Consider the following 16,660-nt stretch of genomic DNA (forward strand, 5'->3'; position numbering starts at 1 on the left):
TCGGTGGTGCCTAAATGTTGGCTGTAGGGGCCTAAAGTGGCAGTTAGGCACCTAAGCCCCTTTGTGGAGCTAACCCATCGCTTCTTACTTAGCTGATCAGCTCCTTGGGCACATTTGGAATCACCTCTTTTTACTTAGTGACAAAGCCACAATGCATCACATGCACCTAACTGCCACTTTAAGCTCAACATTTAGCTCCTCAAACCCCCTGTTTAGCCTCTGCCTAACTCTATAGGCATGTAAAGTCCTCTTGGCACCCACAAAGCTGTTTAAGTCCCGTTGATGCAGTGCTGAAGCTGGAGCCCCGCTGCCCAGGGCTGAACTGAAGTCGTGGAGCTCTCATAAAGTCACAGAATTCGTGACAGATTCGTAGCCTTATGACATTGCCTTATGCAGATGGCTGCAGATGCCAGTAGGTGGCAGAGGACACCTAAACATTAGGCATTGCAATGCTGATGCTAAGTCCCCCTTTTTGGATCTAGCCCTAAGTTTTTACATAATGAATTCACTGATTAGAATTATGATGTTTTAACTTATGAGGATACCACAGTGACTAAACCTCTTAAGATCCACACCTCATTTCTTTGCGAGCGTTCCAACGCACATAAGTCACATAATGCTAGACACTCCATCTAAAACTGCAGCTATCAACACAGAGCAGTTGCAAGTTCAGTTCATTTTTATAATGAGGCCTTTGGAAATAATGTATTAACAATTTCTTAAAACCAATGGGGCACTTATTCCAACCCCTTAAACCAGTGGTCCCCGACCTTTTCCGAAATGCTGCTGAAAATCGGTGGCATTTCGGCGGCAGCGCTTCTTGACGTTGTTGCTTCTCAGGGACCCCTGCCTTAAACCTTCCTCCCACAGTCAATGTTTTCTCCAGTCATTTTAAACTTCAATTTGTGTTAGGGGCACGGGTGCAGTATGCAGTAAGAAAAAGTGCTGGTGCCATAATACTACAGTTTAATAAACAAGTAGCCCTGACTTTTGTTGGCAATTAATTCAGTTTTGGATGCCACCATGAGAAGGCATCATTTAATCAGTAAATGAAAAATGACAAAGGTTATATGGCTAAGCTGTGCAATACCATTTTGGAAGCATAAAAATATAAAGTACACGCAGAAAGAGAATCAGCATGGATAGCCAATATTGCTATATATTCCGCAGCCTTATTTTTATGATCTATATAATGTGCGCAGCTTTTGGACTGCCTTCAAAAGAATCTTTGCTGAAAAATAACACTGTAATCCAGGTAGATTTAAGGCAGCATCAGCTGGCCAACTTTTTCCAAAATAATAATGTCTTCTGATTTAATCATTAATGAGGCAAGCAGCGTTGAAAGTAGGTGGTCAGCCACAAATCAAGATATAAATTAAATCAAAACTAAGTATTAACTGAATACAGATTGGGAAACAGCCCAAGTTTTGGTATGATTTTCTGCAAAAAGAGAAGAGAAATTGCCCCCAAAAGGAAGAACCACTTGCCTGCCTCTAAGACATGAAACTCCCCCATCCCCCAGTTCCAATACAGAGAGAGCAGAAGATTTGAGAAGAAAAAATTACAAATCACTATTCATTATTGATGACTGCCTATTTACTAGTGTACCTTGTGGGAAAAAAAACCCTGAAAGCCAGAAGCGACTAGGATTTCCCTGAATGCTGTTGGTGGATATGTTGGGCCTATCGCCAGTCGGTGATGAAAATGAAATCCCAGATGTTTTGGCTTGTTTCTGAAGCATTAAGCTGTTATACCTGTTTTTTAAAATAGGGTAATAAATGTTTAAGCAGGTTTTTTTAACACCCCATCCCCCTCAACCCCCCCCCCCCAAACCCTAGCTCACTTGTTTGAAAACAAAATCTATCTTCATCATTATTCTTAAAGGCCTAGGAATTCCCTAGCAAATTTTCTAAACGTCTTTAGATAAAACACATAAAAATTAGCAAATTAATGTCTGAATGCAACCAGCAAGATCACAGCAAATCATATTATTAAATAAATGCTATTTAAGCGCAGACAACTGTGATTTAAAATGGTCTCTTTGGTAATCTCTTGTGACTGATTAAATATGATACAATGTATTTTATTCAAACAACACTATTCAATTCATCTATGTGAGAGAAAGCTAGTTACCTCGAAGTGATGCCAGAACCTTTCATCTTAAATATATAAGGTAGGAGCCAAAATTTGCTCTCCTTATTTATATGAATAATTTCATTGGTAAATAGCTGCTCATGTGACAAAGTCAAGAAGGATTTAACTACAGATGTCTAGTAACCTAAAGTGACAATGCAATGGCTATTATTTACATGAAATGAGATGGTGCTCTCAGTCCAGTACTGGACAAGTGCCTAGATCACAAAACCATCACCACCACTTGCTACTAGTCTGAGCAGGGGGACAATAGATTGCATAGCCAGGGAGACTGAACTTTTGCTTCATTGCTAGAGGTGGACCTTGCAGACAAAACGGGGGGCCAGAAACTTGCATTTTTCCTGCCTATACTGTACCTGTTCTCTAACTAAACAGAGGACTTCATTCTCTGGAGCTGGCAATCCATCACCTTTCAAAATCAGTGAATATTCAATAAAATTTAAGGAAAAAAAATCATGGTCAAACCTTTTTTTTTTTTTGACTGGCTGTGATGTTAAAGAGAATTGTCCGTAAGGGTCACTCTTCAAGCAAAATGGATCATATAAGAATTTCTTAAAAAAGAATAAGATATATCTAATGTTTAAAAATCTTTACACGTAAACAATGCTCAGGATTTCTGTGTTGTTTAGTATGAACACTCTTAAACTTCCACACACAGAGGACTGCACCCTCTATTCAAGAAGTGGGGGTGGAGCTGATGGGGGGGGGACTGCTGACATATTACTGTGGCTCTTTGGCAATGTACATTGGTAAATTCTGGCTCCTTCTCAGGCTCAGGTTGGCCACGCCTGTCTTAGACTGTATGCTCTTTGGGGTAGGGACTGTCTTTTTGTTGTGTTTGTACAGCACCTATCACAATGGGGTCCTGGCCCATGACTGGGGCTCCTAAGCACTATGATAACACAAATAATAATAAATTAATAATACAGCATAACCACCTTTGCGCCCTTCTGAATCCAGGCTGCTCTAGAGAGTGGGGGGCCTATCTAAATTATGGCAGCAGCACTACCCCGAAGCTTCATAGCACTATATGCTGTGGCCCAACCCTGACACACTCCTCATGTCCCCAGTCATGCCTCCTATGCTAGGGGGTCCTCAGGAGGAAAGCCTGTGGGGGTCCATCTCACCCAAAGTATTTGGTTGAGAGTTCCAGCTGGAATTTTAATTTGATTATGGTTTTCCCCTTTACTTCTACTTTATTTTTTCATGTTTCACTTTACCTTAATTGTATACAGGTGATGACCTGGTTTGCCCAGATTGCAAAGAAATTCACTCGTAGAATAAGGTCATCAATCCATGATCCCAAAGGCTTATTTGACATATAGGAATATGGCTGTTGCAAATGACAGAAAAGCAGAATCTCACTAAATACAATTACAATATCAAATACAGCCAGTTTATAAACTGGAACCGTTATCAGTAGGTCTGCAGAAGGGAATCTCTGCATGAGAGGTAGAAATGGACAAAATATAGATTAAAAGCCTTTGAAAGAAACTCAGAAACAACTCACAAACTTTTGATAGTGCTCACTATGAAATGCCCTTTAATCTCCTCTAACGGATGTCACTCTATGGACTTTCCAAAGTGTCAAAATCTGACAAAGTGCTAAAATTCAGAACACACATGCTCAAAAAGAAAACAAAAACACAAATGCACCAGCTTATCCAAAACACACTTGTAATATGGGTTTCCTCAAAAACCAAAGTATCACATTAGATCAATCTGCCTAAGCATTTGTACTGTGATTATATCACAATGCTGTCTTTGTGCTCAATACACATATGTAAAAAGATCAGTTGTGTTACTGAAGGTTCAAAAACCAGATCTACTTTGCAAAAAAAAAATTCATTTCACAGGATTTAAAAGTGAAACAATTTTTATTTATTTTTTTCAAAAATTTTTGCAAAATATTTTTGAAATTTCAATTCCCCATTCCCTTTTCCCTATTTTTCCCTTTATGATAGTCAGTGCAATAAAATGAATGATATCAAGATTTTTAATCGGACTTTTCTTTTTCCATATTATTTTTCCATTCTGCCTTTTTAAAGCTGCCTCAACTTTGGAAAACTTATGAAGTGACAAAAGGGAAAATGAAACTGTAACTCTAGTAAATGTCACTTTTTAACCTTTCTCCAACTGTTGCAAAGTTACAGTGGCAGAGAGCGAGAGTTTAATTCTTTGTGACTTTTCCAAAAACAGGCAACCAACCACAAAACAAAGCCCTGGTTTACACTACAAGGTTAGGTCGAATTTAGCCGTGTTAGGTCGATTTTATAAGCAATGCATCTATACAACCAACCCCGTTCCGTCGACCCAAAGGGCTCTTAAAATTGACTTCTGTACTCCTCCCCGGCGAGGGGAGTAGCGCTAAAATCAACCTTGCTGGGTCAAATTTGGGGTAGTGCAGAGGCAATTTGATGGTATTGGCCTCCAGGAGCTATCCCAGAGTGCTCCAATGTGACCGCTCTGGACAGCACTTTCAACTCCGATGCACTAGCCAGGTACACAGGAAAAGCCCCAGGAAATTTTGAATTTCATTTCCTGTTTGATCAGCGTGGCGAGCTCAGCAGCACAGGTGACCATGCAGTCCCTCCAGAAACGCAAACGAGCGCCAACATGGACTGAACAGGAGACTGGATCTGACTGCTGTATGGGGAGAAGAATCTGTGCAGGCCAAACTCTGATCAAAAAGAAGAAATGCTAATATCTATGCCAAAATCGCACAGGGCATGGTGGACAGAGGCTACAACAGGGACACACAGCAGTGTCATGTGAAAGTTAAGGAGCTCAGGCAAGCCTACCAAAAGACAAAGGAGGCAAACGGTCGCTCCGGGTCAGAGCCCCATACATGCCGCTTCTATGATCAGCTGCATGGCACTCTAGAGGGGATCCTACCACTACCCCACCACTGTCCGTGGACACCTGCAAGGGGGGAGTCTCACACAACAGCGAGGAGGATTTTGTGGATGAGGAAGAGGAGGAGGAGAATGCGCAGCAGGCAAGCAGTGAATCCGTTCTCACCAGCAGCCAGGACCTTTTCATCACCCTGGAGCCAATACCTTCCCAAGGCGGGATCCCGAACCCTGAAGCCGGAGAAGGCACCTCTGGTGAGTGCACATTTGTAACTACAGTACAGGGTTTAAAAGCAATTGTGTTTGATTTGCCCTGAAGAATTGGGATGCATTCGTGGCCAGTATAGCTACTGGAAAAGTCTGTTAATGTGTCTGGGGATGGAGCGGGAATCCTCCAGGAACATCTCCATGAAGCTCTCCTGGAGGTACTCTGAAAGCCTTTGCAGAAGGTTTCTGGGGAGGGCTGCCTTAGTTCGTCCTTCACGGTAGGACACTTTACCACGCCAAGCCAGTGGAATCATTGCAGCACAAAGCATGGCAGCAAATGGTCTTGGGTTTTGGTCGCATTCAAGCAACATTCAGTCTATATCTTTCTGTGTTAGCCTCAGGAGCGTGATATCATTCATGGTCACCTGGTTGATATAGGGGAATTTTTGTAAGGGAACAGTAAAAGGACCCCGTTCATGCTGGGCTGTTTCCGCTTGGCTAAAAGGGATCATCCCTGAGAATAGCCACGCGGTGGGGGGAGAGGTGAAGGGATCATCCCAGAGAATAGCCACGCGGTGGGGTGGGGGGAGGTGTGTGCACCCAAAAACCGCAGCCCCCTCCTTTTAAATGGCAAACCCAACCAGCATTGCTTGCTGTGGGCAAGGATGGCGCTGCAGTTTGAAACCATTCCCACATGTTATGAACGTGGAAGAGGCCAACCCCGCGTACCCTTTGGCTTACCATGGCTGCCTGGAAACCGAATTCTGTTGCCCAGCCGTGTGTGATGTGTCACCGTGCTCAATATAAAAGGCAAAATGCGACCTTGTACCTAAAGCACGTGCTGTCTGATGTGAATTGTGAAAGAGTCTCCCTTTTGTTCTCAGAAATGCATCATCTTAAATTTTACTCTCCCTTTTATCCCCCCGCAGGTGCAAATGTTTCTATGCTCCCCCCTATTATCTCCATCCCTGAGGTTATCGCCGATTAGAAGGTGAAAAAAACACATTCGCGATGACATGTTTTCTGTGCTCATGCAGTCCTCCCGCACTGATAGGGCACAGCTGAATGCATGGAGGCATTCAGTGGCAAAGGCCAGGAAAGCATTAAGTGAGGGTGATGCGAAGAGGCAGGAGGCAATGCTGAGGCTAATGGGGGAGCAAACAGACACAATGAGCAAACAGAGCTGCAGGAAAGCCAACAAGAGCACAGACTGCTGCTGCATCCACTGTATAACCACCTGCCCTCCTCCCCAAGTTCCATATCCTCCTCACCCAGATGTGCAAGAACACGCGGGGGTGTGTGTGTGTGTGTGTGTTCTGGGCACCCAGCCACTCCACTCCAGAGGAGGGCCCAAGCAACAGAAGGCTGTCACTCAAACAGTTTTTATTTGTAGTGTGGCTACAATAATCAATGTGGCCTTGTCCTTCCCTCCTCCTCCACCTCACCTGGGCTACCTTGTCAGTTATCTCACTTTTTTTTTAATTAATTAAGAAAGAATGCATGGTTTAAAAACAATAGTGACTTTATTTCCTTTGCCAACTGCGATTGAAGGGGGGAGGGTGGTTGGCTTACAGGGAATTAAAATCAACAAAGGGGGCGGGTTTGCATCAAGGAGAAACACACACAACTGTCACACCGTAGCCTGGCTAGTCATGAAACTGGTTTTCAAAGCCTCTCTGATGCGCAGCGCGCCTAGCTGTGCTCTTCTAATCGTCCTGGTGTCTGGCTGCTCAAAATCAGCCGCCAGGCGATTTGCCTCAACCTCCCACCCCGCCATAAACGTCTCCCCCTTACTCTCACAGATATTATGGAGCACACAGCAAGCAGCAATAACAATGGGAATATTGGTTGCGCTGAGGTCTAACCTAGTCAGCAAGCAGTGCCAGCGAGCTTTTAAATGTCCAAAGGCACATTCTACCACCATTCTGAACTTGCTCAGCCTATAGTTGAACTGCTCCTTACTACTGTCCAGGCTGCCTGTGTACAGCTTCATGAGCCATGGGAGCAAGGGGTAGGCTGGGTCCTCAAGGATAACTATTGGCATTTCAACATCCGCAACAGTAATTTTCTGGTCTGGGAAGTAAGTCCCTTCTTGCAGGTGCTCGAACAGCGAGCGTCATGCGCTTTTCCCAGCCATCCCATGTTGATATCGGTGAAACGTCCCTTGTGATTCACCAGTGCTTGCAGCAGCATTGAGAAGTACCCCTTGCGGTTTACGTACTGGTTGGCAAGGTGGTCCGGTGCCAAGATAGGGATATGCGTTCCGTCTATCGCCCCACCACAGATAGGGAACCCCATTGCAGCAAAGCCATCCACTATGACCTGCACATTTCCCAGAGTCACTACCCTTGCTAGCAGAAGGTCAGTGATTGCATTGGCTACTTGGATCACAACAGTCCCCACAGTAGATTTGCCCACTCCAAATTGATTCCCGACTGACCGGTAGCAGTCAGGCATTGCAAGCTTCCACAGGGCTATCACCACTCACTTCTCAACTGTCAGGGCAGCTCTCATCTTGGTATTCCTGCACTTCAGGGTGGGGGAAAGCAACTCACAAAGTTCCAGGAAAGTGGCCTTACGCATGCGAAAGTTTCACAGCCACTGGGAATCATCCCATACCTGCAACACTATGCGGTCCCACCAGTCTGTGCTTGTTTGCCGAGCCCAGAATCGGAGTTCCACTGTATCAACCTGCCCCACGGCCCCAAATGTCACATCCCATGCTTTCAGGAACGTCTGTGTCCATGTCCTCCTCACAATCGTCCTCATGCTGGTGTCTCCCAGGTTCTGCACATACTGCAGGATAATGCGCCAAGTGTTTACAATGCTCACAACAGCAGCGGTGAGCTGAGCGGGCTCCGTGTTTGCCGCGCTATGGCATCTGCATGGGTAACCCACGAAAAAAGGCGCGAAATGATTGTCTGCCGTTGCTTTCATGGCGGGAGGGGAGACTGACGCCATGTACCCAAAACCACCCACGACAATGTTTTTGCCCCATCAGGCATTGGGAGCTTAACCGAGAATTCCAATGGGCAGCAGAGACTGCGGGAACTGTGGGATAGCTACCCACAGTGCACCGCTCCATGAGTCAATGCTAGCCATGGTATTGAGGATGCATTCCGCCGACTTAATGTGCTTAGTGGGGACATACACAATCGACTGTATAAAATCGCTTTCTAAGATCGACTTTTATAAAATCAACCTAATTTCGTAGTGTAGACATATCCAAAGACAAAACCAACACTCCCTTTCCCCCCCCAACAAGCAACAAACATCCAAAAATAAAATAAAAAGACTTCTTAGTCCTGAGTCATTTTATTGCATTCAGTGGTAGAAAGGAAAAAAGTGAAAAATTTTCACACAATTTTTTGGTTTGAAAAAAGGGCCACAATTTTAGAACAAAAATTCCCTCCCTCCTCCTAGGCAGCTGCCTGAATTGAATCATCCTCTAGTAAAAGCCTGTTTGGAAGAGTCCCTCAGTACTTAAGGTGGATCAATCGATCGATCCATCTATCTATACCTGCACATGTAAACCCAGGTTACGTTTTCACTACCCGCCGTATCGGCGGGTAGCGATCAATTTATCGGGGATGATCCCTGAACGTGCTCCCCGTCGACTCCGGAACTCCACCGGAGCGAGCGGCAGTAGCGGAGTTGACGGGGGAGCTGCGGCCATCGATCCCGCGCCGTGTGGACCCCAGGTAAGTCGATCTAAGATACTTCGACTTCAGCTACGTTATTCACGTAGCTGAAGTTGCGTATCTTAGATCGATCCCCCCCCCAGTGTAGACCAGCCCTAAGAGGCTTTAATCTTACCTGCCAGAACTCAGGCACCTTGGACTTCAAAACTGAGTTATAAAGTTCTTCTAACCCTGTAGTGAAGATAATCTCTCCTTTCATAGCTCGTTGAAGTGAATGCAATGATATGGTTATTACAGACAATAAATGATTAAATCGGTCAATCTCCTGGCGAAGAACAGTTAACAAAGCTGAATTGATAAAAGGATCATATCCTGGTAAAGGAAAAAGGAGTAATATCAGATGGAGCTTTCCTCCCATAGAGAAGTGAGGAGGAGCTGCTCATTATCATGACATTCAAATATTGCCTTAGTTTCTCTCCTATGCTGAATTAAGGACAAGCCACTTTGCACCATATGAAGTAGTGGGAGAGAACTTTATCATTAACTTTATCAAAAGTCTTCTATCAGCCAACTGCAGGTTTGAAGTAAGATGCATAAATGACACTCAGAATGTCTGAGACATTTTTTTGTCTCAATGCTTTGTGATCCTCACTTAAATGAGGCAGGGAAATGGAAGATCAAGGTAATTTACTTCTCTTTTTCAGCAAAGAAGGAAAACATCCTTTCCCTGTGTATTCACTTTTGTGAATGTGGCTTCCACAGTACACTGTATCTGTAACACTGTCTGAGACCAGCAGGCTCAACACATTAGAGCAACAAGTGAATGTCAAATGTGCGAATTTCCAAGTTTATAGAAGTTCTCAAATCTAGCAGCATAATCCTCTGAGAGGAATTTGCTTTTCTTTCAGATTTTGAATTTCTCTTAACTATTAATAGTGCAAATCCTGAAATCTTTGCTCAACACTTAATCTTTACTTGGACAAGACTACAACTGAAATTACTGGGAAGTTTGCCCGATTAAGGCGTAAATATGGACTTCAGGTTTTGGGCCTTTTAAAAAATTATTATTCTCGTTTTTAAAAATATGGATAAAATTATGAATATAGTCCAATAGCAACAGATTTAGAATTTATTTACTGTTACATTTTCTATTTTGTTACACTCTTTCAGCCAAATCATTGCAGCAGATCAATGAGGTGGAGCTCAGATAAACTTGAAATTCTTTGGGACTGAAACATAAATGTGGACCCAGGGGATTCTCAAATATGCCAACAAGTATTTTAAACTACAACGGTGTTTTCTTTTGGGATTTCACATGCATGTACACATGAATCTAGAGCTAGATATGAGTCAGCCTTTGGTTAAAGCACTGACCAAATGTTTGAGCAATACAGATTAGAAAATTCCTCCACAGATTAACATTAAAGACAGGGAAGAATTCTCAGTGTTTTTGGCATCCTATTGCACATCAAAGGCTAGAAAAAATTGACAGTCATAGTTAGATGTCTCCCTTATATTATACATTAGCCCAAAGTAAGATAATATCCTAAAATTTGTTCAAGAGCATAACTGGTATAGCTATAGTGAGTTGCTGATCCATGTAACATAGGCTTATTCAACTAATGTCTCTGTAGGACTTTTTAGTTACAAGAAAGTTGATTTAACATTTCATCAGAGCTTGGGAAGAATGGTTACTTACCCTGCACTAAGTGAGGTTTTGCAAGATGTGCTGTCCACACGTGCCCAATATGTGCAGAAACTGAGTGTGGTGTGGGAGAGCTAAGCCTCTCCCTATATGGGCTCAGGGGTACTGTCTCCTGTATGCCCCCCATGGGTCCCAGTAGGGTCACTGAGTGGGGAATGGCATAAGCGGTCGCATCCATGGGGGGGCCATACCAGGTCTGGGTGTCAGCCCTGTGATGGATTTTAGGCTGTATAGGTGGACCCAGCACTGTAGTAGATTGAATAGAAAAGGAGTGCTGAGATGAGAAGACACCCTCCTCCTCAGTATCTTCTTTCTCGCTGGAGAATGGAGGGGCCAGAGGTGGAGTGAGCTGACGCGGTGCCATGTGTGCCAGGGAAACACCGGTGCCAAAAAGACGATTCAGGTGTCGATGAGACATGCAGGTCTGCCTGATGTAAGAAGAAGTGTGGTGCCGATGGTTTCAGTACCAAGGTGGTCAGTGCCAACAATGCTGTTGTAGTCGCGGTTGTCAGTGCTGGCCTCTGTGCGCTCTGCGTTGTCGGGACAGGAGGTGACACCAGAACTTGGGCAGAGTGTATTGGTGCCGCATCTTGTGGCAGCTCTGTTGGTGCCATAGAGGAAGAGGTAGGTTTCTGTTTTCCTCTTGACTCCGAGCCTGCCCACTTAGGGTCACTGGCTTTCACGGTATGCATGGCACCAGATGAGCCCAGTGCCTCATAAGTACTCAGCTGGACTGGGGAGTGCATCTTTTTTGGCAGCTCTTTCAGAGAAGTCAAAGCCCTTTTCCTCACTGCCTTTTTGGAGGAGTGAGCGTTCCACTATGAACTGGGTGAAGTTGCTGGGGAACACTATCCGGGCGGGGAGGGAGTTTGTGGACCTGGATCAGATGCTGGGCACAGAGACTTCTCCATTAACAGAAGTTTGAGACATAGGTCTCTATCCTTTCTGTTGCGAGGTTTCAGGTTAATGCAGTGAGAGCAATTTTGAGGACCATGTGTCTCCCCTAGGCATCAGACACACTGAGAGTGTCTGTCTGAGACCGGGTCACCTCTCAGCAGGAAAGGCAGCGCTTGAAACCCGGTGAACCGGGCATGGCTCGAGTTATCATGGTTCAACCCTAACGGTGATCTCTAATAAGCTAAGGGGTATTCAAACTCAGAGTAAAAAGGGAAAGGAAAAAATAAACAGGGAGAAAGAGATAAGTAAACCTAACTAGGGTGCTAAAGACTACTCGAAAATCTATGTATAGCTATCAGTTTTAACACTGCTGGGACCTCCATTTCAGGCCGAGGACAGTTGAGAAGGAACTGAGGGGGGTCTGGTCGCATAGTGCTAGATAGGCACCAACAATGGCGCAAGATGGGGAGAGTGCATGCGTGACCCAGATGAGAACGGCTGCTGAAATTCTCCAATCAAAGGCACAGGGATGCACCAACACCTGAAATGGAGCACCACAGGGACACTCCTCAAAGAAGAACCCCTGAATTTGTCCTGAGAACCTTGAAAGATGGATTGAATGCTTCATCAGGGAACAAGGGGATATCTGGGAGGATAACAAAATGGAGGTTCTTTGAGAATACCTGCCCTCTTTCTATGTCCTTTAATGGAGTCATTTCTGGAGGATCTGCTGGATTCCTGTGGCACCACCCAGGGTGGAGAGTGGGGGCAGGAAGGAGAGAAGTCTCTATTGTGATCTGGAGAGGACAATGAAAATAGCAAACCTCCTCCGGGGTGGAGCAATCCTCTCTGGGGTATAGGTCTACACAAAGGTACCAGGTTGGATGCAGGCAGAGACACAGGCTGCTTGGAGATGACATCTCTTAAGTACTCCAATAGAGGAGACTCCGGTACCAAATCTACAGGTAGACGGGCCAGTACCATGAAAGCTTCAATGCCAGAATCTACAGCATCAAAACATCTGGTGCTGAAAATGTCTGTTGGTAATGAGGAGGTTGTGAGTGGTACCAGGGATGAGGTGCCGAAGGTTTCAGTGCTGAAGATGCTGTTGGAACATATGGCACCTGAACCGTACCAGGGGCAGCATGGTCCTTAGGAGTGTTTGGTGTCACTTTGCTCTTCTGTGCCAGGGCACCAGAATGGGACTCTGAATTGCAACTTTTGGTAGATGAGATTCAAGCAGAAGTTTTAAGTTTCTTACTTGGGGTTGGTGAGGGCTCCATAGGTGGGGGGCATGTTATGAATGAGGAGAGAAACTGCGATAGAATGTTAAAAACAGAGAAGGAATATTTTAAAATAAAAGATTAATTTGTGAAAATAAAAGTTTCTTTCTAATTAAACATTATGTAAACCGTTGTTCTGACCTTTAGTAGCTTTTGCAAGAGCAGCCCAAATGGGGCCTGACAGTAAGCTTCCCAGTGTGATTTTCATTTTGGAGGAATGTTCAGTTCCAGGTGTCAGTTCTGTATCTTGTTCCTCTACAGTGAGTGGCAGCTGTCTTAGAATGTCAGAAGCTATTTCCAGTACTAATTCGTCTTGGCTCTTTCCACCACTGGAAGGGGAAAAAAAAAAAAGGGTAAGACTTATAATTCTGGAATTGTCAGAGCTGGAGGGGTCCAAAAGGAGATGATCTAATCTCCCCACTTCCACTTGTGGTTTATGGGCATATTCTAATATTTCTAGACCATCTCTAGCAGGTTTCTATAGTTAGATGAGTGGATATGTATGAAGAGTTAGGTTGTGGGGGATATTCCAAAAGAATGGTCCTTTCAACATGACACCGGGGAAGAGTCAACGATCTATGCAGTAAGGCAGATTCCTGACAAAGCAGTACAAGTATCTAGGAATTACAGATAAATAGCCATTTCACTAAGCAAGTTAGTTACATGGACATTTGATCATTTTCCTAGTGGTTGTTTTATGGGAGCTAGAATATATTTGACTTGCACAATACACAAAGAACAGAATACTGTACCCATATATCAGAAACAGACCAGTCGGGGGTTGAAATTTAGGTTACAATGATGCCTGTAAATCTAAAATACGGCCAGGAAGATACTCATTTTCTTTTCTAGACAAGGTCTCTTTTACTATGCAGCAGATTAGATTTAAATTATGTGGCAAGACCTCTGGAATTATGCAGTAATACTCAACCCTGCAGAGAACACAACAGTTGGAAGGGAGGAGACTCCACCAAATAAAACAATGAAGGAAGAATTAGAGAACCAGGAAAGGAGAGAATCATGACAGCCAAGGGAGGAAAAGACTTCAGGAAGAATAGCATAGTTGACTATGTTAAAGGCAGCCAAGAATTTAAGGAGGATGAGAATATTTAAATGTACAGGCCCTGGGATTTGGCCACGAATAGGTCATTAGAGACTTTGGTGAGAGCAGTTTCAGTGAAGTATACAGGTCAGAATCCAGGCTGCAGAGGGTCTAGGGATGGAACTGGAAGAGACCAAATCCATACAGCAGTTGAAGATGAGGCATTCAATGAGTTTTGAGATGAAGGAGAGAAGGAAGAATAATCAATAGTTGCACAGGCAACGTGAGATCAAGGGTGGGTTTTTAAGACTGAGGAGACTAAAGTCTGTTTATATTGTGAGGGGCTTATGTCGGTGTAGTTAGGGCAATGAAGTGTCTGTGTAGATACTACGTTACCTACGTCGGCTGCCTTGTCAATTTCATGGCTCCACTGGAGCTGTGAAATTGACAAGAAAGCCCAGCTTTCCAGCTGGGCTGCTACCAGGTCTCCGCTCCAAGCCAGGCTGCTACCCAGACTCCTGGCTTGGGCTGCCACCTGAGCTCCCGTCTGGGAGCCCTGCTGCGCCCCACCAGGTCCCAGCTCCCCGCTGGGAGGCCAGCTGCACCAAGACTCCTGGCTGGGAGCCCGGCTGCCCCCCATGGCTCTTGCCTCCCCACTGGGAACATGGCAGCCAGCTGGACTCTGGGCATAGATCTTCCTGCTGGGAATCCGTCTGCCCCCCATGCTCTCAGTTCCCCTCTGGAAGCATGGCACCTGACCAGACTCCAGGTGCAGATCTCCCTGCCAGAGGTGAGAAGCCCCAGGGGGCAGCTGGGCTCCTGGTGGTTTGCTACGTGGAGCTGCGAGCCCTGGCTCTCAGTCCCCCACACTGCCCCTCTTCAGTCGGTGGAAGGACTCCTGGTGAGAACGCGCACCACCGACAGAAGGAGGGCAGTGTGGACATCAGCTACCGCAGTAATTACTGAGGTGGCTGTAAGTCGACCTAACATAGGTCAACTTAAGATTGTAGTGTAGACATGCCCTAAGCACTGGTCTACACTAGGAAATAGGTTGGCATAACTATGTTGCTTAGGGGTGTGAAAAATCCACACCCCTGAGCGAGGCAGTTAAATGAACCTAACTCCCGGTTTAGACAGTGCTAGGTTGACAGGAGAATTCTCCCATTGACCTAGCCGCTGCCTCCTGGGGAGCTGGATTATCTACACTGACAGGAGAAGCCCTCCCTTTGACATAGGTAGTGTCTTCACTGAAGCACTACAATGGCTGCAGTGGCGGCACAGATGTGCTAGTGCAGTGTTTTAAGTGTAGACAAGTCCTGAGTACCTCTCCCAGACCTGAAGAAGAGTTCTGTGGTGCTCAAAAGCTTGTCTCTCTTACCAACAGAAGTCGGTTCAATAAAAAAATATTACCTCACTCCCCTTGTTTTACTCATTTAGTAAATCAGAGTTAAGTATATGCAAATAAGCTTTAAAATTGTGGGCAAGCATAACAAATAACTTCCTAACTCTTTTAGGTAATAGATTCTGCTTTGTTCTGTCACCAAAACAGTTTCTTTTTAAAACACTGACCTGATGATCAGGGTGTCCATGCTGATTCCTGGCTGCATACTGACAATAGTATCAATAAAGGTTTGTGCCTGAGATTCCAGGAATGCTCTTCCAGCACAGGCGTGCATTCCAAATAGCTCTGGTGAATCAGTGTCTGGCAGAGACTCTAAATAGGCTCTACAGTCTTGTAAGCTATCTGTGGCAGACACGGGTCGATATACCTGCAAAATAAATGACAAACATTTTATTTCCCTACTTAATGAAAGGCTGGTTAGTGCAAAAAAGGTTACACATAAGTAACTTTTCTTCAAGGTTGCTTATATGGTCCCAACAGGGACTGCTTTTCTAAAAGATTCCTGAAAGTCAGTGGTGCCTGATATTCCTTACAGGTGGGAATAGACACAAAGCCAATTTGAAGAAGAATGGAATTATATTGCAAATACCCTCCTGCTTGAGCTGTTATCTGATTAACACATGCATTTATACATGTGTTGGTGGTGGTGGGATTCTTTTGTGAGTGCAAATCATTCTGTACTGTTTATATAAAAATAGCATATATCCCTTCCCCCATCCTTCTCTCTATATGTATATGCATGCATGCACGCATACATGTACACAAACACACACAAAGGAATAAACAGCATAATTTATTCATAAGGTTTATATATGGGCCAAAATATCGTTTATTAATATAAAAGAAATCAATTCACCTTCCTTTAAAATAACAAAAAGGGAACAAGAAGACATGGAGAGAATTCAGTATTCTCCTCCTTCCACAAGCACTGTAAACTTATGTCAAGTTACAGGTGTTTTTGCTTTTTATATATATGTTAGTTATTTTTAAAATTCAGTAAGAAAACTATTTTAAATTAATGCTGTCACTGTGTTGTTCAGATAGTTCTAAGCTAGTAATTCAATTGTTTCTGCATCAGAGTTAACTTTCCTGATTTTTCCTAGAACTTCTGAGTAGCAGAGGTAGCAATACAAGAGATCCTTCTGGGGGCTACCCTTAGCTGTGCAGAGAATTTTTACTTATTAGTACTATTGTGCTTCAAGCGTTGTCTCTGTGCATTCACACTTATGGGTTCTAGCCCCTCTAGTGTTGAGCTGGGGAACTATGTAAAAAGCCATGTTTGCTGGGGGTTGCAGATGCGCTTTTTCATAACAGAATATTCCCCTGCCTGACCACCTCAGATCTTTCTCCGAGCCCGCAGAGTCCAGAAATACAAAGCACTCTGAGTATCAGAGGGGTAGCCGTGTTAGTCTGAATCTGTAAAAAGCAACAGAGGGTCCTGTGGCACCTTTAAGACTAACAGAAGTATTGGGAGCAT

The 16,660-nt window shown here is 44.4% G+C and overlaps 1 protein-coding gene across 1 annotated transcript in view; it reads right to left on the reverse strand.

The window, feature by feature from the left end:
- DNAH14 (dynein axonemal heavy chain 14) overlaps positions 1–16,660 on the reverse strand; it is a 439,459-nt gene that overhangs the window by 4,856 nt on the left and 417,943 nt on the right. The window contains 5 exon segments of the mRNA XM_029912981.1: positions 1,609–1,754; positions 3,375–3,487; positions 9,030–9,226; positions 12,881–13,068; positions 15,351–15,550. Of these exon segments, the coding sequence (XP_029768841.1) occupies positions 1,609–1,754; positions 3,375–3,487; positions 9,030–9,226; positions 12,881–13,068; positions 15,351–15,550 (844 nt within the window).

This window comes from Terrapene carolina, unplaced genomic scaffold (assembly GCF_002925995.2).
Source record: "Terrapene carolina triunguis isolate 2854851 unplaced genomic scaffold, T_m_triunguis-2.0 Scaffold406, whole genome shotgun sequence".
Taxonomy (NCBI): Eukaryota; Metazoa; Chordata; order Testudines; family Emydidae; genus Terrapene; species Terrapene triunguis.